A 27,043-nucleotide genomic window follows, 5' to 3' on the forward strand; every position below is an offset into this window, starting at 1 on the left:
CTGGCTTGGAAAGAGATGTGTAATTCCTATTGGAATCCAGCCAGAGTTACAATATCCAACAAGTGGAATTATTAATCACCCACAACCTGCATTCAGAATAACTGCCAGGTTACGGAAAATTGAATAGCGAGACTACCTCAATCATCTAAACTGGGACAACCATCTAAGTAACGGGTGCAATAAATCCAATTACTAACAGATTGGATTAGTTTAGAAAACTCTATGTTATTTAACTTTGTGTAGCATAAATTGAATCAACAAACAATGTACATGCAAAAACACAGATATCATTTTTTATTTAACCTTTTGTGGAAGGACCACCAGAGGGCAGGCTGGGCTCATAGATAGTAGCCCAACAAGGCATGTGAGACAAGGTAACCAGAGTCAATTAAGCACAGCTGACGGTACTAATGAGATATTCTCTTTCCCCTACAAGAGAGAGGATGGAACCAGCAAGAAAGGGGGAAGATAAACTATCTCTGGAGAATGGCTACGGAGAGAGAGGCGCTATCCAAGAAGATCCATTAAGACGGTGACGAATATGTGATTGTTGTTATAATTTGAAGATAACCGTAATGTGATCCTGTGTCATCTAAAGAAGACGTATGTTGTTCCTTTGGAGATTCTCATTGACTGTGTTGGAGTGTTTGTAGTGTCAGAAATCCCTCAATAGAGAACTGTGTTGAATCAAGAAAACCTACTCTGGACTCGTTTATTCCACCTTTCCACTTTAGAGTGACACCAAATGACTTGGTCCGCTCGCATTGGTGGAGAATGTGGGCACTAGGTGGACGAGTGACACAAGGATAAGTGAGTAAATCAAGATTCTTCCAGTAGACAGAGGAACCATTCAAGAACGATGGACAACGCCCTACTACAACAGTTGCTCACGGCACAGCAGACAACCATAGAACTCCTGCAACGACAGCTGAGTGGGCGAGAAGAACCTAGAGTGAAGCCAAGAGCGGCTGCTCACGCCATCTTACCTCGTCTCTCCAAGGAGGATGATATCGAGGCCTTCCTCATGACCTTCGAAAGGACGGCCACCTTGGAAGAGTGGCCGCCCACAGAATGGGCGAGCGCATTAGCCCCTCTTTTGACCGGGGTGGCCCAGGAAGCCTATTTTGACCTGGATTCCCACGAAGCTGCGGACTATGGGCGACTAAAAACCGAGATCCTGTCCCGGTACCAGCTGACTGCCAGAGATAGAGCTGTAAAGTTCCATCAGTGGACCTATATGACTGACCAACCCGTCCGTGCCCAGATCTTCGCTCTAATACGACTGATGAAACAGTGGCTGGAACCCGGAAAGGGAGTAGGACATGTAATTGAGACCCTCGTTGTGGACAAGATATTGAGGGAATTACCCAGTGACTTAAAAAGGGTTGTGGGTCAAACCAACCCGTTGTCAGCCGACGACATAGCCCAGGCGGTGGAAACATACCGATCTACAGGGGAGTTGTTAAAAGGGGACAAGAAGGAACGGAAGGATTCTGCAAATCCCGTACCACGACTCGCCCCGGCACGTCCGCCACCGAAACCTCCAAACCCCCTCCGGAGGTGGGAGAAGTCATCCCCCACACAGCAGGGTCGGTGTTTTAAATGTCAGTCTCCAGACCATTATGCCTCACAATGTCCTAGCAAGGACGAGTCCATGGTCACGGAGTCATCGCTGCCCATCCCCACGCATCCCGGTTCGAGAGGGCATGATCAACACTGTTGGTTAACAGAAATAGCCCCAGCCCCAGAGATTCCGGTTCGAGTAGAAGGACAAGATGTGGTTGCCATTCTCGACTCGGGAAGTATGGTTACGTTAGTAGAGGAGCAGATGGTGACCTCAGCATCACTGCTACCAGACAAAGTAGCCATGTCCTGTATCCATGGAGACACCCACTATTACCCCACCGTGAATCTGTCTATTCTCACTCCGAAAGGAAGGTGTACAGTCAGGGCAGGGAAAGTACCCCAGCTGAAGGTGCCATTATTGATAGGGAGAGACTGTCCTCTATATAAAGAGCTGCGGCAGATGACGTTATGCATGGGAAGAAGGGGGACAGGAAAGAAGAAAAAAACCAAATCCAAGCACGAGGTAGTAGTCCTACAAGGAGACGTAGCCTCGTCCTTGTCCTCTGGCGCAGAGGAAGAAATAGAGACCCAACGTTTACGACAGATATTCCAGGAAACCACCGATGAAGACACCTGCGAAGGGTTATACACGACGCAGGAAGGAAGGAGCAACCAGGCGCTAAGAGATATATTTGAAGCCCCATCCGAGGAGGGAACCTGGAAGGGATTCTCCTCGGTCACCCCTGGAGGGGATGGGGAACAACCTCCACACCCCTTTACCGAGGTTGACCTGCCCCAGGAATTAAAGGGACAGTTCGGCACCTCGCAGCATAGAGACCCAGACCTAAGGGAGGCCATGAGGAAGGTGAAGGTGATCGACGGGAGGAACGTCGACGGATCAGGTGAGCCCCCTCTTCCTTACTATGCAATCAGGCGGGGTCTCTTATATTGGGTCGTGCAACGAAGGGGGGAAATCCAGGAATTACTAATGGTGCCTAGACCATACAGGGATACAGTCCTACAGTTAGCCCATTCCCACGTCCTAGGAGGACACCTGGCACGGGACAAGACTATCGACAGAATCATGCAGAGATTCTATTGGCCCCGTGTCACCCGGGATGTGGCCAGGTATTGTAGGACGTGTGATCAATGTCAGCGTACAGCTCCACGGCCACACCTACGTAACCCTTTGATTCCTCTCCCCATCATAGAGACTCCCTTTGAACGCATAGCTATGGACCTCGTGGGACCCCTCCCAAAATCTGCCAGAGGACACGAGTACATCCTAGTGGTCGTAGATTACGCTACCAAGTTCCCAGAGGCCATACCCCTGCGTAACATGTCGTCCAAGGGAATTGCCAAGGAATTGTTCATGATGTTCTCTCGGGTAGGCCTTCCCAAGACGATCCTAACCGATCAGGGAACCCCGTTCATGTCCCGGTTGATGAAGGACTTGTGTCGGTTATATCAGGTTCAACAGATACGTACAAGCATATTCCACCCTCAAACAGATGGGTTGTGCGAACGCTTGAACAAAACGATTAAAAGCATGTTGAGAAGAGTGGTGTCCAGAGACGGGAAAAACTGGGACATGCTTCTCCCACACTTAATGTTTGCCCTGCGAGAAGTACCCCAGGCGTCCACTGGATTCTCCCCGTTTGAATTGCTCTACGGCAGACCCTGTCGAGGGATCCTCGACTTAGCCAAGGAGACCTGGGAGACCCAACCATGTCCCTTCCGATCCACAATAGAACATGTTACCCTGATGAGAGACCGCCTGTTGGCAGTGTGGCCCATAGTAAAGGAGCATATGGAGAAGGCGCAAAGGACCCAAGGCTGGGCCTACGATAAGTCCGCGACATCCCGTGAGTTCTCCGTGGGAGAGAAAGTGATGGTGCTCGTGCCCACAGTTGAACACCGCTTGCTGGCACAGTGGAGGGGGCCCTATGAGGTAATGAAAAGGGTCTCACCGGTCAATTACCTCATCAAACAACCCGACAGGAGGAAGAAGGTTCAACTCTATCACATAAACCTGTTGAAGAAGTACCATGGAAGAGAGGAGGAGGTGGGTTTGATGGCCATGGAGGGCCAAGGAAAAGAGGAGGTTCTACCACAGGTGCGCCATGGCCAAACTCTCTTGCCGGAACAGTCGAGACAGCTAGACAAGCTGATTATTCACTTCGGCCGGGTATTCTCTCCGTTCCCAGGACAAACAGATGTCTTGTTCCACCATATCCACACTGAACCCGGCAAGAAGGTGCATATCCGTCCTTACAGGATTCCTGAGGCCCGCCGAGTCATCGCCAAGAACGAGGTAAGGGAGATGCTGAGGATGGGTGTGATCGAGCCATCGACGAGTGAGTGGTCCAGTCCCATAGTCCTGGTCCCCAAACCTGATGGTAGTATGAGACTCTGCAACGACTTTAGGAGCGTGAATGCAATCTCTACATTCGACGCATATCCCATGCCCCGCGTGGATGAACTCTTGGAGCGCTTAGGAAAGGCCAAGTTCATCACCACCCTGGATTTGACGAAGGGATATTGGCAAGTGCCGGTGGCTCCAGAGGACCGCCCAAAGACCGCCTTCGCCACACCGGAGGGGCTTTTTCAGTATGTGAGGATGCCCTTCGGACTGCATGGTGCTGCTGCAACTTTCCAACGCCTCATGGATGCCATTCTACGGCCCCATCAAGAGTACGCAGCGGCGTACATAGACGATGTGGTCATCCACAGCGAGGACTGGGATAGTCACCTCCTACGACTACGGGCGGTGCTCATGAGTCTGGAAGCCACAGGGTTGACGGCCAATCCAAAAAAATGCTGCCTGGGTCTGTCCGAAGCGGAATACCTGGGGAGACGGCCATGGGAAAATACGCCCACAGGCAGAGAAGACCAGGGCAATTCGGGACTGGCCTCGACCCCAGACCAAGCGGGACGTTCGGGCCTTCTTAGGGATAACGGGATATTATCAACGTTTTATCCCTGGATATGCAACCATTGCCAACCCCCTCACAAACCTCATCAAGAAAAACTTGCCAAACCGGGTAGAGTGGAAAGATGAGGCGGAGGAGGCCTTTCAATTGCTAAAAGAGGGCCTGTGTTCTGATCCCGTCCTACAGGCTCCGGACTTCTCACAAGAGTTCATTGTACAGGTAGACGCCTCGGATACGGGGCTCGGGGCTGTACTAGCTCAGGGTGAAGGCGAAGCAGAGAGGCCGATTCTCTTTATAAGTAGAAAGCTCAGCGATCGGGAACAGAGATATGCTACCGTAGAGAAAGAGGCCCTAGCCATTAAGTGGGCCCTCGATTATCTCCGGTACTACCTACTGGGTCGGAGGTTTGCATTAGTTACGGACCATGCGCCCCTCACGTGGATGGCTGGTAAGAGAAACAATAACAACCGAATAGCCAGATGGTTTCTTGCTTTACAACCGTTCTCTTTCCATGTCATCCACAGGGCCAGATCGAGGAACGGGAATGCAGACGCGCTGTCCCGACGCGACCAAGACGGTGCGTCTGGCGCCCGACCCTCCGGTCCGGTCCTGAGGGGGGAGGTATGTGGAAGGACCACCAGAGGGCAGGCTGGGCTCATAGATAGTAGCCCAACAAGGCATGTGAGACAAGGTAACAAGAGTCAATTAAGCACAGCTGACGGTACTAATGAGATATTCTCTTTCCCCTACAAGAGAGAGGATGGAACCAGCAAGAAAGGGGGAAGATAAACTATCTCTGGAGAATGGCTACGGAGAGAGAGGCGCTATCCAAGAAGATCCATTAAGACGGTGACGAATATGTGATTGTTGTTATAATTTGAAGATAACCGTAATGTGATCCTGTGTCATCTAAAGAAGACGTATGTTGTTCCTTTGGAGATTCTCATTGACTGTGTTGGAGTGTTTGTAGTGTCAGAAATCCCTCAATAGAGAACTGTGTTGAATCAAGAAAACCTACTCTGGACTCATTTATTCCACCTTTCTACTTTAGAGTGACACCAAATGACTTGGTCCGCTCGCACTTTATTTAACTAGGCAAGTCAGTTAAGAACAAATTCTTATTTACAATGACGGCCTACCCTGGCCAAACCCAGACAACGCTGGGCCAATTGTGCGCCGCCCTATGGGACTCCTAATCACGGCCGGATGTGATACAGCCTGGATTCGAACCAGGACCTGTAGTGATACCTCTTGCACTGAGATTCAGTGCCTTAGACCGCTGTGTCAATTTGCAAGCCAGAAGTAGCTACAGTAGCTAGCTTAACGGAGAGTTAACACTGGGAAGGATGTGTCTTAGGTGTTGAAATCTGAAGTAGAGGGAATAAAGGAGTGTCAATTTGGCAAGTGAATATGCAGCTAGCTTGATGGAGAGTTACTTAAGCAATGATGATCATTAACAGGATGACTTGTCAAACTATATATCAGGGGAGAATAACTATTCTTACAAGCTTGCATTGTGAGAGGTGCATAACAGACAGCATTCTCTAATCACAGGAATATTTATAGGATGGGATCCATTTAGATTTCCCTACATTGAGTAATTATTACAGTGAAAGGAGTAAAAGACATTAACTTAGAGGCACAGAGGCACTGCATACACAATATACAGGTAACTGCCAAAATAATGGAAACACCAACATAAAGTGTCTTGAAAGGGCGCTTGGCCACCACGAGCCACCAGAACAGCTTCAATGCGCCTCTGCATAGATTCCCTCTTTTGGAGGGATGCGACACCACTCTTCCACAATAAATTAAATTTTTGTGTGTTTTGTGCATGGCGGTAGAAAACGCTGTCTCAGGCACCTCTCCAGAATCTCCCATAAGTGTTCAATTGGGTTATGATCTGGTTACTGAGACGGCCATGGCTTATGGTTTACAACATTTTCATGCTCATCAAAAAATTCAGTGACCACTCGTGCCCTGTGGATGGGGGCATTGTCATCCATGCCCATCAAGATAGAAATGATTCACCATAGGTTGAAGGTGATCACGCAGAATAGCTCTGTATTTACTAGCCTCTGCCGAGTTTCCAACAACCGGATGGTCCGGTTTTCAGGGGAAATGGATAGAGAGCCTGTGACTTCCGCTTTTGGACGCTAACAAGGCGACACTCCATCTTAACTCCTCCTCCATATTTACTGGATTGGTTGAACAGTGTTGAAGATAACCTCCCACGACAGTGTTTTTTTTCTTCTCGTCAAGAATCTAGTTTCAGGTGTTTCTTTTACACCTGCTTTGTTAGGTCAAATAAAATAAAATAATATTTGATTTGATTTGAATGGAATGATAATTGGATGAATAGGTAGTGCTAAGCGATTAGTGCTTGTTTAGTTTGGTACGGCTTGTAAAAAAATTGTGATTTTCGATTGCGGTTTCAATTATTTAATTGAATAATTAAATAATGAGACTAATTATTTGTGCTTTTTAATGGAAATTCCAAATGCAAAAATAGTGAACCTATTTATTAAAGTGAAAATATTAAATTGTCTCTGTCAGGTCCACATAGAAAAATAGGAAATTACAATGAAATAATACAATATTTTAGTATATTACATAGTTTTATTTCATTCCTTAAAGTCAGCATTGCGTCTCTGCTCAGGCCGTAGCAGCCAGCCAGCCAGCCAGCCAGACAGCCATCTAATGTTCTCTGATCTCCCCATAATGTATTTCTTCTTCTTTGGTAATATGGCAGTCCGCAAAAAAATAAATGTTTCAGGATCCTGTTTTTCAAAGTAATTTGTAAAAATCCCCAAAACTTCACAGATCTTCATTGTAAAGGGTTTAACCTGTTGGGGCTAGGGGGCAGTATTTTCACGGCTGGATAAAAAAACGTACCCGATTTAATCTGGTTACTAATCCTACCCAGTAACTAGAATATGCATATACTTATTATATATGGATAGAAACACCCTAAAGTTTCTAAAACTATTTGAATGGTGTCTGTGAGTATAACAGAACTCATTTGGCAGGCAAAACCCTGAGACATTTTCTGACAGGAAGTGGATACCTGATGTGTTGAATTACCTTTAAGCCTATGCCATTGAAACACACAGGGGCTGATTAATGTTTTGGCACTTCCTATTGCTTCCACTAGATGTCACCAGCCTTTACAAAGTGTTTTGAATCTTCTACTATGAGATCTGACCGAACAAGAGCCTTGGAACGGTGATGGCCGATTAGACTCTGGCGCGCGAGGTCATGTTGGGTACCCTCGTTCCAAAACGTTTTAAAAGAGAATGCATTCGTCCACCTTGAATATTATTCATGTTCTGGTTAAAAAAGGCCCTAATGATTTATGCTATACAACGTTTGACATGTTTGAACGAACTCTTTTTGGATATAAATGATGAGCTTTTTTGAACAAAACTACATTCGTTATGGACCTGGGATTCCGGGAAGTGACATCTGATGAAGAGAATCAAAGGTAATGGATTATTTACATAGTATTTTCGATTTTAGATCTCTCCAACATGGCCGTTTGTCTGTATAGCAAAGCATATTTTTCTGGGCGCAGTGTGATTTCCCAGTAAGGTTATTTTTAAATCTGGCAAGTTGATTGCGTTCAAGAGATGTAAATCTATAATTCTTTAAATGACAATATAATATTTTACCAATGTTTTCTAATTTTAATTATTTAATTTGTGGTGCTGACTTGACTGCCGGTTATTGGAGGGAAACGATTTCCTCAACATCAATGCCATAGTAAAACGCTGTTTTTGGATATAAATATGAACTTGATAGAACTAAAAATGCATGCATTGTCTAACATAATGTCCTAGGAGTGTCATCTGATGGAGATTGTAAAAGGTTAGTGCATCATTTTAGCTGGTTTTATGGTTTTGGTGACCCTGTCTTTGAATTGACAAAACATTACACACAGCTATTGTCAATGTACTCTCCTAACATAATCTAACTTTATGCTTTCGCCGTAAAACCTTTTTGAAATCGGACAACGTGGTTAGATTAAGGAGATGTTTATCTTTCAAAGGGTGTAAGATAGTTGTATGTTTGAAAAATTTGAATTTTGACATTTATTTGGTTTCAAATTTGCCGCTCTTGAAATGCACCTGCTGTTGATAGGGTGCACCACGGGTGGCACGCTAGCGTCCCACATAGCCCCAAGAAGTTAAACACTGTTTCCCATGCTTGTTCAATGAACCATCAACAATTAATGAACACGCACCTGTGGAACGGTCGTTAAGACACTAACAGCTTACAGACGGTAGGCAAGACCAGACAGGACTGGCAAAAAGTGTTCTTCACTGACAAGTCACAGTTTTGTTTCACCAGGGGTGATGGTTGGATTCGCGTTTATCGTCAAAGGAATGAGCGTTACACTGAGGCCTGTACTCTGGAGCGGAATCAATTTGGAGGTGGAGGGTCTGTCATGGTCTGGGGCGGTGTGTCACAGCATCATTGGACTGAGCTTGTTGTCATTACAGGTAATCTCAACGCTGTGCGTTACAGGGAAGACATTCTCCTCCCTCATGTGGTACCCTTCCTGCAGGCTCATCCTGACATGACCCTCCAGCATGACAATGCCACCAGCCATACTGCTCATTCTGTGCGTGATTTCCTGCAAGACAGGAATGTCTGTGTTCTGCCATGGCCAGCGAAGAGCCCGGATCTCAATCCCATTGAGCACGTCTGGGACCTGTTGAATCGGAGGGGGAGGGCTAGGGCCATTCCCCCTAGAAATGCCCGGAAACTTGCAGGTGCAATTGACAACCTTGGCCATGAATGCCAAAAAAACTACTTTACTGAAGCACATGTTATTCCTATCACTCTCTGTTGGCCTCGGCCTACTCACAGGGATCCTCTTAGCATCTCTCACCCTGGACCCAGCTTACTCTACTACTCTTCACTGCCTCAGCATACAACACCTTCTGCACTACTCTGATCCTGGCAACGTCAACATGCCTTTCTCTCACCGAACATCCTCTGATCTCCAGCACCATGGGTATCCCTACAGTTTACACACACAACTTTTTCCACCATTACTACACAAATGCTTTGTCTCATGTCATCCTCCACACTTCTCACATCTAGGAATCTCCCTCCTACACACTGCTGCCACATGACCATAAACTTGACAAAAGCTCTTATGGGATAACTGACACGTCCTAACTTGACTTCATCTTGTAAAGACTGCATCAAAACTCAGTAGTACAGATAGTGACTTCTCTGTTTCACCACGCTCTCCACCAGGTCTGCGTCGCACCAAACGGCGGGCGTCACAGACACCGGAAAGCTTCAACTTCAGTTGATTGTCCTCAACACTTTACACCACTCCAGTTATCACTACTTTCAACACCCTGCTCCGGATAGGAAAGCAAGTCACAGTTGTTGTCCCTAGCCGTGTGGTCTGGAGTGCACACTCCCTCTGGATGGCAGAAACGATAAAAAAAATCAACACGATTCCACTTCGAGTCACTTTCACCGACCCAACATTCCCCAAACTCTTCTCCACCCAACCTGACACCACATATGGATCTGCCAGAAGGCAAAGATCCATTCTCTCAAAAAATGTCACTCCCACTGGGCCAGAATCATTTTTGTCATTATCAGGACGAGGTTCAAACTCAGCGTTCTTCACCGCACCTGCCACCGCAGTTAATTCATCCACACTCTCGTCAAGTTCAATTTCCTTCTATAGCTCTTCCAAAAGTTCTGTGTGAACTCAAAACATGTTTCACTTTTCTCCTTTTTTTCCTGTCCGCCATCTTCTCCTTCATCAGATCTTCCAGAAGGCTTGTGCATTCCACTATTCCATATATAATTATAATATGTTCCACTTTTCTCCTTTTTTTCCTGTCTGACATTTTACCCCCTCCTCATAGAAACCCCCAAACTGTACTGTCTTTAGTCATCCTATTTGCCTAAGTATGCTGCAGAGCTGTCTGTAGATAAAGAATATTTTCTCTCTCTTTCGTCATTGTGTTGTGTACATTCCTCGCTCATGTGGAGGCATATGTGGTCTGTGTGTATCTAACCTAACGTAGCAGGCGTGAAAGTGTATCCATCTCGGTCCGATCCAAAAAAGGGGTTATGGGTCGAAACAGGAAGTGCGGTTAATGCTGTTTGTTAAAGAGGAGGATAAGGAGGAAGCTATTTTGTCTGGTGTATTCAAACTGCATCAGTGCTGTATCACCTGATGCGTAGGTAATTCTTGAATCTGGAGGATATTGCTAACTCTCGTGGAATTTCATGTTAACTCCCCCTGATATGAGGGGGATTTGATGATGTATCATGTTCATGTTCTGAGTGTATAGCTAGTTCCACTAGGATTACTTTATTTTTAACTTTATGAATCTGAGTGATTTATCATAAGCAAATGAAAAGAAAGAGGGGTGTAATGTTAACAGATGGGAAGAGAAGTAAGTGGGAATGAGCGGTATAACATACCACACTTTTTACTTCTATGCTAATATCTGTGTCATATGTCAGTAGACATCCCTGAAGGGAAAAGCATGCAGGATTCTTTGTGTATTATATTTCTGCCTGTCATACAGAAAACAACCTACACAATATGTTTTATTGTAAACTCACCAAAAAACGACATTGATATAACTACCCTAGAGAAATAACATTGCATTAGGTTCAGGAAACAAATTGAGAGAATCGAAGAGTACTCCTTGGAGTTGTATTTTTCTCTTCTGTCTTTGGTAGGAGAAAAAGCAGTGATGGCTCGACACTCGACAGTTCTCCTGTATTTTCACAGACAACGTTCCGGGGAGTAGAAGTGTTGATAGAGCTAGTGGAAGTGTTGAGAATATCAATGGAGAATAGGAGAATTGCTGGTGTGTAGTTTCTGTTCTTCGAGGAGTCCCTCTCGAGATCATTTTGTGTTCAAAATGGATTTTTCCAAATGCTGTTAATAAGGAACTTTAGGTTCTTAAGGAAAATGCTCATATTGTTGTTTTGTAACACTGTTACCTAAAATAAACCTTGACGTGCTCTCAAGCTGCCAAAATAATCACATTTTCAACCATTTAACTGACAATCAAATTCCTCCTTTCCCTCCATCATGTAACCTCCGTGGGCAGTTATACATCATGCATAGCTTCACCTGATCTTTCCCTCTCCAACTCCAACACAACATTCTATGCAGTGTTCATACAGAGGTGGCAGATACTCCACCTCCAAATTCCCCTCTCAACCCAGAGGCCAGAAGGCCGGTTTAACATGCCCAGAAAGACTGCTAGGCACACCAGCCTCCCACTCTCCATCTGGATGTCTACTACAGGAACCCATTGTCGTGACGTGACCATCATTAATGTGATGACTGTTATTCATCAAATCAATTAACTATGTTTAATTGTTACTCGATTAAACTAATCATGTAACAACTAACTCATTGGGAATTTGGGGCACCACATGAACATTTACCACGAGTTACCATCTCCCGAATTAAACTCTTGGAATACATATAGATATATTATATATCGATAACAGTCACTTATTAATTATTATTACCTCATATCAGTCTCATTCTGAATGTTGCATATTCCTTGATATCTGCAAGAACCCTAACCTTATTGATAAATCAGCAATACACAAAATGGCTTCATGATTTATTTACTAACTAACTAAAGGTCCCGTGTGGCTCATTTGGTAGAGCATCGTGTTTGCAATGCCAGGGTTGTGGGTTTGATTCCCACGGGGGACCAGTACGGGAATAAAAATGTTTTATGAAATGTATGCATTTAAGTCGCTCTGGAAAAGAGCGTCTGCTAAATGACTTAAATGTAAATGACACAGAATACATAAACACACACACGGTATAGATTATTGATTAGAAACATAATACAATGAAACAGGTCCCTAGTGGACTTACCTGGTTATAAAAAAGGGAGTCAAACTTATCGTACCTTTGGAACCTACTCTCAAAGGAATAGTAATACTTTGCACATGAACCACCGCTCGTTCAGATAAGAAATGCAATGTAGAGTTGAAGTCGGAAGTTTACATACACTTTAGCCAAATACATTTAATCTCAGTTTTTCACAATTCCTGACATTTAATCCTAGTAAAAATTCCCTGTTTTAGGTCAGTTAGGATCACCACTATATTTTAACTTTTTTGGGATGGGGGCAGCATTCAGAATTGGATATGCATATAATTGGTAGATTTGGATAGAAAACACTCTAAAGTTTCTAAAACTGTTAAAATGATGTCTGTGATGTCTGTGAACAGAACTTATTTGGCAGGCGAAACCCCGAGGACAAACCATCCAGGATTTTTTTTTTTTTAAGTTGACAGTGTTTTCAATGAGATTTCTATGTGGATCTAGATTTCTAAGGCACTTGCTTGCAGTTCCTATCGCTTCCACTGGATGTCAACAGTCTTTAGAAATTGGTTGATGTTTTTCTTTTGAGTAATCAAGAAGCATGGCTGTTCAGAATGAGGGTCGAGTCTAGTGTACTGTTGTTCTTGGGGCGCGTGACCTGAAAGCTCGCTCAACTGTTTTCGTCCGGTATTGAACACAGTTTATCCCGTCTTAAATTGTATCGATTATTTACGTTAATACCTAAAGTTGTATTAGGGAAGTTGTTTGAAATATTTGGATCACGATTACAGATCATTTATTAGATATTTTGTAGTCCTGTTGCGCGAGTTGGAACCGGTGTTTCTCTGATTCAAATGCGCCAAATAAATGGACATTTTGGAGATATAACGATGGAATTTATCAAACAAAAGGACCATTTATGATGTTTACGGGACATATTGGAGTGCCAACAGAAGAAGATCTTCAAAGGTAAGGCATGAATTAAATCGTTATTTCTGAGTTTTGTGTCACGCCTGGAGGGTTGAATTATGATTGTCATGTGTTTGTTTGATGGGGTGCTGTCCTCAGATAATAGCATGGTTTGCTTTCACCGTAAAGCCTTTTTGAAATCTGACACGGTGGCTAGATTAACAAGAAGTTAAGCTTTAATTTGGTGTATTGCACTTGTGAATGTATGAAAGTTAAATATTTGTAATATTTTTTTTATTTATTTCGCACTCTGCCATTTCACCAGATGTTGTCGAAACGTTCCGCTAGCGGAACCCCTAGCCGTAAAAGGTTTAAGAATGTGAAATGTCAGAATAATAGTAGAATGATTTACTTCAGCTTTTATTTCTTTCATCACATTCCCAGTGGGTCAGAAGTTTACATACACTACCAAATACTAATCGAGTGTAACGCCCTGGGCATAGAGAGGGGTTTTTTGTTCTTTATTTTGGTTAGGCCAGGGTGTTACATTGGGTGGGCGTTCTATTTATTTTTCTAGGTTTTTTGTATTTCTTTGTTTTGGGCAGTGTGTGGCTCCCAATCAGGCACAGCTGAAGTTCGTTGTTGTTGATTGGGAGTCACACATAAGGAGCAGGTTTTTCCTTTGGGTTTTGTGGGGGATTGTTTTCTGTTTTGTTCATTTGGGACCAGACAGGACTGTTTGCTGTCGTTGCTATCGAGTGTTTTGTTTGTAGTGGTTCATTTTTATTAAATATCAAGATGAACACACAACCTCCGCTGCATCTTGGTTTTCTTGCGACGACATCCGTTACAGGTAGCATTGCCTTTAAATTGTTAAACTTGGGTCAAGCGTTTTGGGTAGCCTTCCACAGGCTTCCCACAATAATACATTTTGGCCCATTCTTCCTGACAGAGCTGGTGTTACTGAGTTACGTTTGTAGGCCTCCTTCCTCACACACGTTTTTTTCAGTTCTGCCCACAAATTTTCTATAGGATTGAGGTCAGGGCTTTGTGATGGCCACTTCAATACCTTGACTTTGTTGTCCTTAAGCCATTTTGCCACAACTTTGGAAGTATGCTTGGGGTCATTGACCATTTTGAAGATCCATTTGCAACTAAGCTAACTTCCTGACTGATGTCTTGAGATGTTGCTTTCATATATCCACATAATATTTCTGCCTCATGATGCCATCTATTTTGTGAAGTGCACCAGTCCCTCCTGCAGCAAAGCACCCCCACCACATGATGCTGCCACCCCCGTGCTTCACGGTTGGGATGGTATTCGTCGGCTTGCAAGCCTCCCCCTTTTTCCTCCAAACATAACAATGGTCATTATGGCCAAACAGTTTCAGACCAGAGGACATTTCTTCAAAAAGTGCAATATTTGTCCCCATGTGCAGTTGCAAACCGTAGTCTGGCTTTTTTATGCCGGTTTTGGAGCAGTGGCTTCTTCCTTGCTGAGCTGCCTTTCAGGTTTTTTCAATATAGGACTCATTTTACTGTGGATATAGATACTTTTTTTTCTTCACAAGGTCCTTTGCTGTTGTTCTGGGATTGATTTGCACTTTTCGTACTAAAGTATGTTCGTCACTAGGAGTCAGAACGCGCCTCCTTCCTGAGCGGTATGATGGCTGCATGGTCCCATGGTGTTTATAATTGCGTACTACTGTTTGTATAGATGAATGTGATACCTTCAGGCATTTGGAAATTGCTCCCAAGGATGAACTAGACTTGTGGAGGTCTACAATTTTCTTTCTGAGGTCTTGACTGATTTCTTTTGATTTTTCAATGATGTCAAGCAAAGAGGCACTGAGTTTGAAGGTAGGCCAGGAAATACATCCAGAAGCTTCTAAAGCCATGACGTCATTTCCGGGAATTTTCCAAGCTGTTTAAAGGCAGTCAACTTAGTGTATGTAAACTTCTGACCCACTGGAATTGTGATACAGTGAATTATAAGTGAAATAATCTGCCTGTAAACAATTGTTGGAAAAATTACTTGTGTCATGCACAAAGTAGATGTCCTAACCGACATGCCAAAACTATAGTTTGTTAACCTCTCTGGGCTAGGTGGCACCAAATCGTCCCACCTACGTAACAGCCAGTTGAATCCTGTGGCGCGATTTTCAAATACCTTAGAAATGCTATTACTTCAATTTCTCAAACATATGACTATTTTACAGCTATTTAAAGACAAGACTCTCGTTAATCTAACCACACTGTCCGATTTCAAAAAGGCTTTACAACGAAAGCAAAACATTAGATTATGTCAGCAGAGTACCCAGCCAGAAATAATCAGACACCCATTTTTCAAGATAGCATATAATGTCACATAAACCCAAACCACAGCTAAATGCAGCACTAACCTTTGATCTTCATCAGATGACAACCCTAGGACATTATGTTATACAATACATGCATGTTTTGTTCAATCAAGTTCATATTTATATAAAAAAAACAGCTTTTTACATTAGCATGTGACGTTCAGAACTAGCATACCCCCACAAACTTCCGGGGAATTTACTAACAATTTACTAAATTACTCACGATAAACGTTCACAAAAAGCATAACAATGATTTTAAGAATTATAGATACAGAACTCCTCTATGCACTCGATATGTCCGATTTTAAAATAGCTTTTTGGTGAAAGCACATTTTGCAATATTCTAAGTACATAGCCCAGCCATCACGGGCTAGCTATTTAGACACCCAGCAAGTTTAGCCTTCACCAAAATCAGATTTACTATAACAAAAATGTTATTACCTTTGGTGTTCTTCATCAGAATGCACTCCCAGGACTTCTACTTCAATAACAAATGTTGGTTTGGTCCCAAATAATCCATCGTTATATCCAAATAGCGGCGTTTTGTTCGTGCGTTCTAGACACTATCCGAAATGGTAAATCAGGGTTATGAGCATGGCGCAATTCGTGACATTTTTTTTTTAAATATTCCATTACTGTACTTCGAAGCATGTCAACCGCTGTTTAAAATCAATTTTTATGCAATTTATCTCGTAAAAAAGCGATAATATTCCGCCCGGGAATCTGCGTTTCGGTAAATAGAGGAAAAAAAAGAAAGATGGGGGCGACCAGTGCACACGCCTAAGCCCACTGTCCCCTGATCGGCCACTTGAAAAAGGCGATAATGTGTTTCAGCCTGGGGCTGGAATGACGACATTCAGCTTTTTCCCGGGCTCTGAGAGCCTATGGGAGCCATGGGAAGTGTCACGTTACCGCAGAGATCCTTTGTTTTGGAAAGAGATGTCAAAGAAAGCCAATAAATGGTCAGACAGGCCACTTCCTGTAAAGGAATCTCTCAGGTTTTTGCCTGCCATATGAGTTCTGTTATACTCACAGACACCATTCAAACAGTTTTAGAAACTTTAGGGTGTTTTCTATCCATATCTAATAAGTATATGCATATTCTAGTTACTGGGTAGGAGTAGTAACCAGATTAAATCGGGTATGTTTTTTATCCGGCGGTGTAAATACTGCCCCCTAGCCCTAAGAGGTTAACAAGACATTTGTGGAGTGGTTGAAAAATGAGTGTTTGTTAGAAAATATACTTCAGAAGTTGGAAGTATATTTTGGTTGTCTAAAATGGGATTATTCCTACCCACCTCGGGTCTTTAGTCAAAGTTCTAGGATCACTTACATGCACAGCTGCAGACTGAATGTTACTGGTCTCTTAGGTGAGGTTATCTTCTCTTGTAGTGTTGAGGTTGGGAGCTTCAGAGTTTCTGAGTTTCTAACCATTTCAACATCTTTTGGTATTTTGGTCTTGTAGTAGTTGATTATTCAGGTTCAGGCCCTTGACCACTTTACACGCAAGCAGCAACCAGGCATGTTTTGGTCTAATGTAAATTGTTACCAAGGCTTTAACCTATTTGGGATAGGGGGCAGTATTTTCACGGCCGGATGAAAAAACGTACCCAATTTAAACTGGTTACTACTCTTGCCCAGAAATGAGAATATGCATATTATTAGTAGATTTTGATAGAAAACACTCTGAAGTTTCTGAAACTGTTTGAATGGTGTCTGTGAGTATAACAGAACTCACATGGCAGGCAAAAACCTGAGAAAATTCCAAGCAGGAAGTGGCCTGTCTGAGAATTTGTAGTTCTTCTTTTGATTCTCTACCGAAACTACAGTATCTGTGGGGTTACGTAGCACTTTCTAACGCTTCCATTGGCTCTCTAAAGCCTTCAGAAAGCAGATTGAGGTGTCTTCTGTCTCTGGGCAGAGTATAGTAGCTCAGTTTGTCAGTGGTCTGCCTGGTGACAAAGAGATTGGATATGCGCGTTCACGTGAGCACGCTGTTTTTTCTTTCCCTCTTTGAATGAATACAATATTGTCCGGTTGGAATATTATCGCTATTTTACGAGAAAAATACCATAAAAAATTATTTAGAACAGCGTTTGACATGCTTCTAAGTACGGTAATGGAACATTTAGATTTTTTTTGTCTCGAAATGCACGCGTTACTCTTTGGATAGTGACCTGAACGACACGGACAAAACGGAGGTATTTGGACATAACTATGGATTTTTTGGAACAAAAACAACATTTCTTGTGGAAGTAGCAGTCCTGGGAGTGCATTCTGACGAAGATCAGCAAAGGTAATACAATTTTTCTAATAGTAATTCTGAGTTTAGTGTGCTCCGAACTTGGCGGGTGTCAAAATAGCTAGCCGTGATGGCTGAGCAATGTACTCAGAATATTGAAAAATGTGCTTTCGCCGAAAAGCTATTTTAAAATCTGACATAGCGATTGCATAAAGGAGTTCTGTATCTATAATTCTTAAAATAATTGTTATGTATTTTGTCAACGTTTATGATGAGTAATTTAGTAAATTCACCGGAAGTTTTGGGTGGGAATGCATGTTCTGAACATCACATGCCAATGTAAAAAGCTGTTTTTGTATATAAATATTAACTTGATTGAACAAAACATGCATGTATTGTATAACATAATGTCCTAGGAGTGTCATCTGATGAAGATCAAAGGTTAGTGCTTCATTTAGCTGTGTTTTGGGTTTTTGTGACATATATGCTTGCTTGGAAAATGGCTGTGTGATTATTTTTGTCTATGTACTCTCCTAACATAATCTAATGTTTTGCTTTCGCTGTATAGCCTTTTTGAAATTGGACAATGTGGTTACATCAAGGAGAAGTGTATCTTTAAAATGGTGTAAAATAGTTGTATGTTTGAGAAAGTTGAATTATGATATTTTGTTGTTTTCGAATTTGCCGCCCTGATATTTCACTGGCTGTGTCCCGCAGGTGGGCGTCCCACGTAGCCCATAGAAGTTAAAAAGGGGGTATTCCATCACGCCGACACAATGTCTGTGCTCACTTGGGCGTGGTTACTGACTGGGTACAACTTTATATGAAAAACAATTCTCATTTAGAAGGCTAAAATCACATTGCCATCATCACAAAAGTATTCTCCTATTTAATCATATATTTCATACATCATTTAGATGTAAAGTTGATAAATAGAATGCGAACAACTTTTAGAGTTAGTTACTTTGTTATACCATCCTTAATGACATCACAAAATAATAAACAATGTGACATGATTATTCTTTAGATCCCACAAACCATTCTTAACATTTGAATGTCAGCAATAATGTCCAATGTTTTCCTTTTATTGACATGAAAGTTTTGGCAGCTAAGAGCCTCTGGAACAAAAAGGTTTCAATCTTCCCATATTAGAGAGCCAGAGGGAGAGTTTCTGCAAACTATTTATGACTGGCTGTTAAGTCTTAACCTCCCCAACTCCCCCCTCTCCTTTCCTGTGGGAGAGAGGGGTCGTCTGGCTATCTGTCAGCCATTGCCAAGCTGATATGGCACCTTTGATCCTCACCAAGGAGAGAGAGTCATGACACCATTATGATTCACTAGATCACTAAACCTCCCTTCCCAACACACAACACACACCAACACCCTTTCCTCCTTGTTACAACTACTGCAGTTCATACTAAATGGAATGTACTGAGCTGACATGGTATGTTTTCTCAATGGAATTCACCACTTACTGTGTATGTTGCACTGTACATTTTGGGGAATTCCACAGTAACAATGATTTTTCACTTTAAAGTATACCAAACAAAAACCATTGATTATGAAGTTAAACAAACTATACAACTCTAAGAACAAGGACTACTTTTAACAATTTCCACTGAGAATTTCACAAAAACACATTTACTCAAAGAACAGTGCAGATGTAAAGTTTGGTAACAGAATGACAGTAAAATCTCCCTCAGTTTATGTGACCAAAACTCTTAAAGATCTACTCCAAATTAAGATTCAAAGATGTCTTAGGAAATAATGGGGTGTCAGCTATGATATGACACCTTGAGTTCGAAAAATCTATTTTGGTTATTGAACTACAGTAAGTGAAGTGGATTAACACCAGCTAACATAATGATTGTGACGGAATGACATGTCTCCCTAATCTGTGCTATACAGAAATGCATGATTATGAATGTCATTCTCTTCATGGTGATGTCCCTGAATAGTTACACAAAAGGTACAAACATGTAATATCCTCCTTTGCATGTTTGGATATTATTCTACACACTGGCTATTATTCTAATGAGCTCCACCCACAAGCAAGGCCAAATTTGGTTGGTTCAGACCGGACCAAATCTGTACCAATCATAGACTTCTATTTTTCACAAGTTAGGGCATCATAGTACAGCACAGTAGAGCACAGCACAGTAGAGCACAGAGTACAGTACAGCACAGTAGAGCACAGAGTATAGTTCAGTAGAGTACAGTACAGTACAGCACAGCAGAGGATAGTTCAGTACAGTAAAGTACACTACAGTAAATTATACTGTACTTTACTTGAGTGTGCTCTACTGCACTGTACTGTACTAAACACTACTGTACAGTACAGTACTGTATTATACGGACCTATTCTCTACTCGACTTTTCTTTACTGTACAGTACTGTACTGGGCTGTCCAAACTTGTGAAAGTAACAGGAAATGTTCATTCTTATGTGGATTATAATTAATGGACATTGTGTTGTAGGGGTTAATGCATTTTTTGTTAGGGCATATCAAATCTGCCACTCTAAAGTGAAACTTACAAACTTTAGAAGCCTTTTTAAATCTTGAATACACTACACGTTTGCATTTCTCAGGAACAAAAGAGTGATGAGACTAATATCCTACATCTGTATATATTTCTCTCTTCCAGTCTCATGGAATAATAGTGCTGTGCAAAACAAAGGGTATACAATACAGAGAACCAGTGTATACAGTATATCTAACCTGTGACTTAACCCTTATGGGTTGTTCCACCTCAAAAAGCACAAGAAAGATAATTCAACACCCACTATTTCATAGCATGCTGAAATGGTTTCTGTAGTTAGAAAGAGATAGGGTTAGCATTTCTGAAACATTTTGTTGAAATATAATTTGATCTCTGGGAAATTAAGCTACAGTAATTGATTGCACCAAAATGTGCCATTTTAATTTATTGGTTTCATATAATTCTCAATAAATATAGTACCTAATATCTGATTTGGACCCTACTTCTTACTAGCAATAAGTAAGACACGATCAAAAGCCACCTGCGGCCACCCCACACACAATGCCAAGCCCATCCCAACAACCAGTATACAGTATCACCAGTATACAGTATCAGTTCTTTATGTCTGACAAGTAGTATGCTGTGGCTTGGATCATTGCTTTTTCCCTCCCCTTTTTCTCGACAATTTCAATCTTGTCTCATTACTGCAACTCCCCACTGGGCTCAAGAGGCGAAGGTTGAGTCATGCATCCTCCAAAACATGACCTGCCAAACCGAGTTTCTTAACACACGCCCGCTTAACCCGGAAGCCAGCCGCACCAACGTGTAGGAGGAAACATCGTTCAACTGATGACCGAAGTCAGCCTACAGGCCCCCGGCCCACCACAAGTAGTCAATAGAGCACGATGAGCCAAGTAAAGCACTCCCGGCCAAACCCTCCACTAACCCCGACGACGCTGGGCCAATTGTGATACAGCCCGGGATTGAACCCGGGTCTGTAGTGACGCCTCTAGCACTGCGATGCAGGGGTATTGCTTTTTTTTATCTTACGTAATGTATTCCCTTTGAATCTGGAATCAGTTATTTTCCCTTGTTCAGAGAAATTAGCCATTGAAGTCACTTGTATTATTTACCATAACTGAGTGTGAAAAAAACAGGTCTTTCTCACTAGATGCTGCTGTTCCTACCACTGCCACGTCCTTTTATCCATTTTGCTGCTCTCCTGTGTTGATTAAATGGATCCCAACAATTTCTTTGCAACTTTGGGTAGAAAACCAATAACTTTTGCTAATTATGAAAATAGATTCTGTGGTCATCCTCACAATTCAAGACAGTCCTCCATGAAAGCAATTCAGTTTGTCCTTCTCTTTGGCCTAATCTGTGTCCAGGAAACGGCCCCTCTGTGTGTGTTTATTCCCTTCAAAAAAGGTGTGGATTAGTTAGACCATTCCTGGTAAACAAGCACATTATTAGGATACAGAAGTTATAATGGCTTCAATGGTATGGTCTCTAATGGTCTTCAATGGTAAGAGTAAAAAACACACACTGTATATTCTTTTGAAATGATACTGGATAGGGTTGGGCTTAATGGTAAATGTCACTAATCACACTACATTTAGAAATGTTTCTAATAATTGTATTGAAATAAATACGACTGCTGTGCTAAGGTTTATAACTTTATTAAGGTTGTCTTGTGCTGAACAATTAGTAATGAGTGCTTTGAGGTCGGTTCAGTTTCGATTGTATTATAAATAATAATTGAACCGACATTGATCAATTTGTTGTTAAAACATTTTCTCAGCACTAGGGTTGTCATAACATTTTCGTCACTAGCCCATTTATCCATCAATGTTTTGGGCTTGTAAGAAAAGTCTTTGTTTGAGAATTGCACCTCTCAGAAAGCTGCAATTTGTTAACTATTCAAGGACAGTTGGGTTGAAGCAGTAGGTTGCTAAGAGAAGGACAAACTGAATTGCTTCATGGAGGACTGGCTTGACATACAATTTATTTTCATCATAAGCAAAATCTATTGGTTTTACACCCAAAGTTGCTAAGAAAATGTTGTGATCCATTTAATAAACACAAGAGACCAGCCAATTTGGCAAACCTGGTACTTTCACACTTCAATGGGTATAGTTCGCAGAGGCCAATTGGAGAAAGTCTCCAACTCAGTTTGTCATGTTGAGTGTGTTAGTGTCAACAGCCAACACACACATGGCTTTAAAGTGCAACCAGATATTTCGCAGTGCAACCTCAAGTTTTAATTTGGGAGCACCAGTGCGACCCAAAGAAACTCCAATATTTTTTAAATAATTGTAGTAATGATAAGGCTTCACACTGTTGTTTCCTCGAGCGCAGATTCGTTAGTGTCTGTAACGAGTTCGCTGAGAGTCTTAATAAATAAAAGAACAGTGAACACGAAACACAAACAACGCACCGACATGAAAACAGAGTCAATAACACCTGAGGAAAGGACCAAGGGGAGTGACAGATATACAGTGAAGGAAAAAAGTATTTGATTCCCTGCTGATTCTGTACGTTTTCCCACTGACAAAGAAATGACCAGTCTAAATTTTAATGGTAGGTTTATTTGAACAGTGAGAGACAGAATAACAACAACAAAATCCAGAAAACGCATGTAAAAAATTTAGAAATTGATTTGCATTTTAATGAGGGAAATAAGTATTTCACCCCTCTGCAAAACATGACTTAGTACTTGGTGGCAAAACCCTTGTTGGCAATTACAGAGGTCAGACATTTCTTGTAGTTGGCCACCAGGTTTGCACACATCTCAGGAGGGATTTTGTCCCACTCCTCTTTGCAGATCTTCTCCAAGTCATTAAGGTTTCGAGGCTGACGTTTGGCAACTCGAACCTTCAGCTCCCTCCACAGATTTTCTATGGGATTAAGGTCTGGAGATTGGCTAGGCCACTCCAGGACCTTAATGTGCTTCTTCTTGAGCCACTCCTTTGTTGCCTTGCCCGTGTGTTTTGGGTCATTGTCATGCTGGAATACCCATCCACGACCCATTTTCAATGACCTGGCTGAGGGAAGGAGGTTCTCACCCAAGATTTGACGGTACATGGTCCATCGTCGCTTTGATGCTGTCCCTTAGCAGAAAAACACCCCCAAAGCATAATGTTTCCACCTCCATGTTTGACGGTGGGGATGGTGTTCTTGGGGTCATAGGCAGCATTCCTACTCTCACCGTTCTCATGATCATTGTAACTCCACGAGGTGAGATTTTGCATGGAGCCCCAGGCCGAGGGAGACTGACAGTTCTTTTGTGTTTCTTCCATTTGCGAATAATCACAGCAACTGTTGTCACCTTCTCACCAAGCTGCTTGGCGATGGTTTTGTAGCCCATTCCAGCCTTGTGTAGGCCTACGATCTTGTCCCTGCATCCTTGGAGAGCTCTTTGGTCTTGGCCATGGTGGAGAGTTTGGAATCTGATTGATTGCTTCTGTGGACAGGTGTCTTTTATACAGGTAACAAACTGAGATTAGGAGCACTCCCTTTAAGAGTGTGCTCCTAATCTCAGCTCGTTACCTGTATAAAAGACACCTGGGAGCCAGAAATCTTTCTGATTGAGAGGGGGTCAAATACTTACTTCCCTCATTAAAATGCAAATCATTTTATAACATTTTTGACATGCGTTTTTCTGGATTTTTTTTGTTGTTATTCTGTCTCTCACTGTTCAAATAAACCTACCATTAAAATTATAGACTGATCATTTCTTTGTCAGTGGGCAAACGTACAAAATCAGCAGGGGATCAAATACTTTTTTCCCCTCACTGTAGGGAAGATAATCAAGGAGGTGATGGAGTCCAGGTGAGTGTCATGAGGCGCAGGTGCGTGAGACGATGGTGACAGGTGTGTGTGATAATCAGCAGCCTGATGACCTAGAGGGAGTATACCTGACAGTACCCCCTCCAACGTGTGGCTCAAGCCGCAGGACGCCGTCAAAGGGGACGAACCTGGGGATCAGGAGCAGAGACCCCTGCAGATGTGTGAGAACCTGTCACGACAGCTGGGGCGAGCGAACCTGACAGATCAGTTGAGGCAGGGGAGCATGGCGATCCAGCTGAGGCATGAGAACCTGATGAGCCGGTGGAAGCAGGGGAGCCCGGCGATCCGGCGGAGGCACAAAAGCCGGCGATCCGGCGGAGGCATGAAAGCCCGGCGATCCGGTGGAGGCATGAAAGCCCGACGAGCTAGCTGAGGCAGGGGAGCCCGGCGAGCCGGCTGAGGCAGGGAAGCCTGACAATCTGGTTGAGGCATGAGAGCCTGTAGCACTTCCCGGACCCGATGTCAATACTCTGACACAAAATATTAAATAAAAAAGCACTCCCTGATGCTTCCATTAGGTGAGGTGTTATTCTGTAACGAGTGTGCTGAGAATCGGGAAGCAGGTTCCGGGAGTGAGTGTTTTAATAAATAAAAGAACAATGAACACGAAACATAAACAACGTACCGACATGAAAACAGAGTCAATAACACCTGAGGAAAGGACCAAGGGGTGTGACAGATATAGGGAAGATGATCGAGGAGGTGATGGAGTCCAGGTGAGGCGTCATGAGGCGCAGGTGCGCGAGACGATGGTGACAGGTGTGCGGGATAATCAGCAGCCTGATGACCTAGAGGCCAGAGAGGGAGTATACGTGAGAGCGTCATGTGTGCACCATTAATTCAACGAAAACCACTTGTTTCTATCACAAACACTTCAAAAGATCTGACCCATATTACCAGAGCAATGTTATTTTTTTCCTGTCACAGATTGGGGGACTGCATTTTACATTCATAAACCATGTCGCAGGCCATTCTAAAACTACTCGTGGGCCTCACTGGTTTTACACCTTGTTCAGTTATGTTTGTTAACTCATTAGCTAGCTAGCTAACAACCTGGTAACTTTACCAGTATATCCAAACATTTGGATGCACAGAAAGAAAGGACAAGGGATAGCTTCTTCAGGAGATCAATGATCATAGCAATGAATGAATGTCTTGCACATCATTATCACAAACTTGACACTTAACGAGCCAGTGTACAATTGTCAATATAATGCATCTCAACAGGAAAATCATGTTAAAAACCTCAGTCTACAAATGACTTTTTAATTTCAATGACAGTTATTTGTAACAACATTTTAGGTATTTATAATAAACAAATGTATTTACAAGGTTCCATATTTGTTTCTAGGGCACAACATATAGGCTAAATCTCAATAGATTTTTGTAAATCTTATTTTCTGGTGCTTCTACATTTTGTTTTGTGCTTCTAACTTTTTAAAGTTTGGAGCACCAGTGATACCAATGATTACACACATGCAAACACCCTCCTTGGCCTCTCCTCTCTCAGACCACCTGAGGAGAAGGTACAATTTCTCTGTCTTCAGCCCCTCAACAAGCTCTCCTCTTAATCAGTGTAGTGGCCCCTCCACTCCAACACCACACTGCTTGGCAAAAGCAGCCTTGCTCTCTTTTTCACCTGCATTGATGGGAATCAATAGATAGACTCTGCATTATTACAAGAAAATAAAGGGATCAGGAGAGTGAAATGGCAAACAAGGGGAGTCTGTATTTATGCAACACAAGAAAAACATCACATCGGCCCACAGTGGAACGGGATCAATTGGGCTGAGAGGAATATTTTGGCATAGAATTTAGATTTTGTCTAAAGAGGATTTTATTGTCGGTGTTTGTTGTCTCCTTGCAGACCGGGTGGAATGATATGACTTATAAAATGGGGCAGTTGGGAAGATTAAATGTATCCTGTCCTCCACTTGAACAAACTGTATCCAGGATATGTGTAGCACTCAACCAGCAGAATAACTATTTTGTAATGGCAATACAGAGAGTAAATAGATTATATATTGTTCTCAGGATTCAGTATGTTGCAGATGACTCATTGGATAGATCATCTTGCAGAATTTCTATCAGGATTCAATTTCAGAATTAGGATTTTCTTTGTTGTGATGGGTCTCATTTGGATTATATTTCTCAAGAGGTGACCATCAGGAGTAGAGATTGAGGGTTGACGAATAAGGACAGCGATTGTGTTGGTCGGAAAGATTCGATTGTATCAATTTAAATGTAGGATTTCAATACTGGCCCAGACCTTGAGAACTGAAATGACTGAAATTGAATTTGTTTATGTTTCTTTTATTCTCTTCCAGTGTACTGGCTACTCCTTGTGTGTGATCCAGGAAGAAATAGAACAAATAACACTGACTTTAGGGAACAGAGGGGAACCAGACACACAGGCCAAGACACAAATATCACACCCCTGAGTCGAAGCAAGGAGCTCGGTGTGAGGTGTCAGGTCCTTCTACTCATTATTAGACACACATGCACACGCAAACACACGTCAAGGGTATCAGAGAAATAGCAATAGAATTGGCTTGGGGGAATAGGAAAAATGTGCTACATTCACAGCATACTGTCACTGCTGACAAAAAGGATCGTCAAAGGTAACTTGGAAACCACAAGAACATAAGAGAGATTTCACTGACGTATCCATGACAAAGCATCAGATAATGTAAAGCATAAGGTATAAGAAATGATTCACTGACATGACATCACTGAGCTCTTCCAGCAGTCTTTCTGATAAAAACAACGTAATCACAACCCTTACTATATGCTTGGAAAATGTACTGGTTAGTTTGAATGTTTCAATCTGCAATGTACCTTCAGTATCGGTGATA

General features: G+C 42.6%; 1 protein-coding gene across 2 annotated transcripts in view; it reads right to left on the reverse strand.

Annotated features, from left to right (window-relative positions):
• Window positions 1-27,043, reverse strand: part of tafa5a (TAFA chemokine like family member 5a) — a 172,868-nt gene that overhangs the window by 62,397 nt on the left and 83,428 nt on the right. The window contains exon 3 of one of the 2 annotated variants that reach the window (XM_014152787.2): window positions 24,495-25,827. The exons of the other annotated variant lie outside the window; for it this stretch is intronic. Coding sequence (XP_014008262.1) covers window positions 25,760-25,827 — 68 coding nt within the window. The 3' untranslated portion in view covers window positions 24,495-25,759. Of the gene's footprint in view, window positions 1-24,494; window positions 25,828-27,043 lie in introns of those variants that run through there. 2 annotated transcript variants of the gene reach the window in all.

Source organism: Salmo salar, chromosome ssa17, assembly GCF_905237065.1.
Source record: "Salmo salar chromosome ssa17, Ssal_v3.1, whole genome shotgun sequence".
In the NCBI taxonomy this organism is placed as follows: Eukaryota; Metazoa; Chordata; class Actinopteri; order Salmoniformes; family Salmonidae; genus Salmo; species Salmo salar.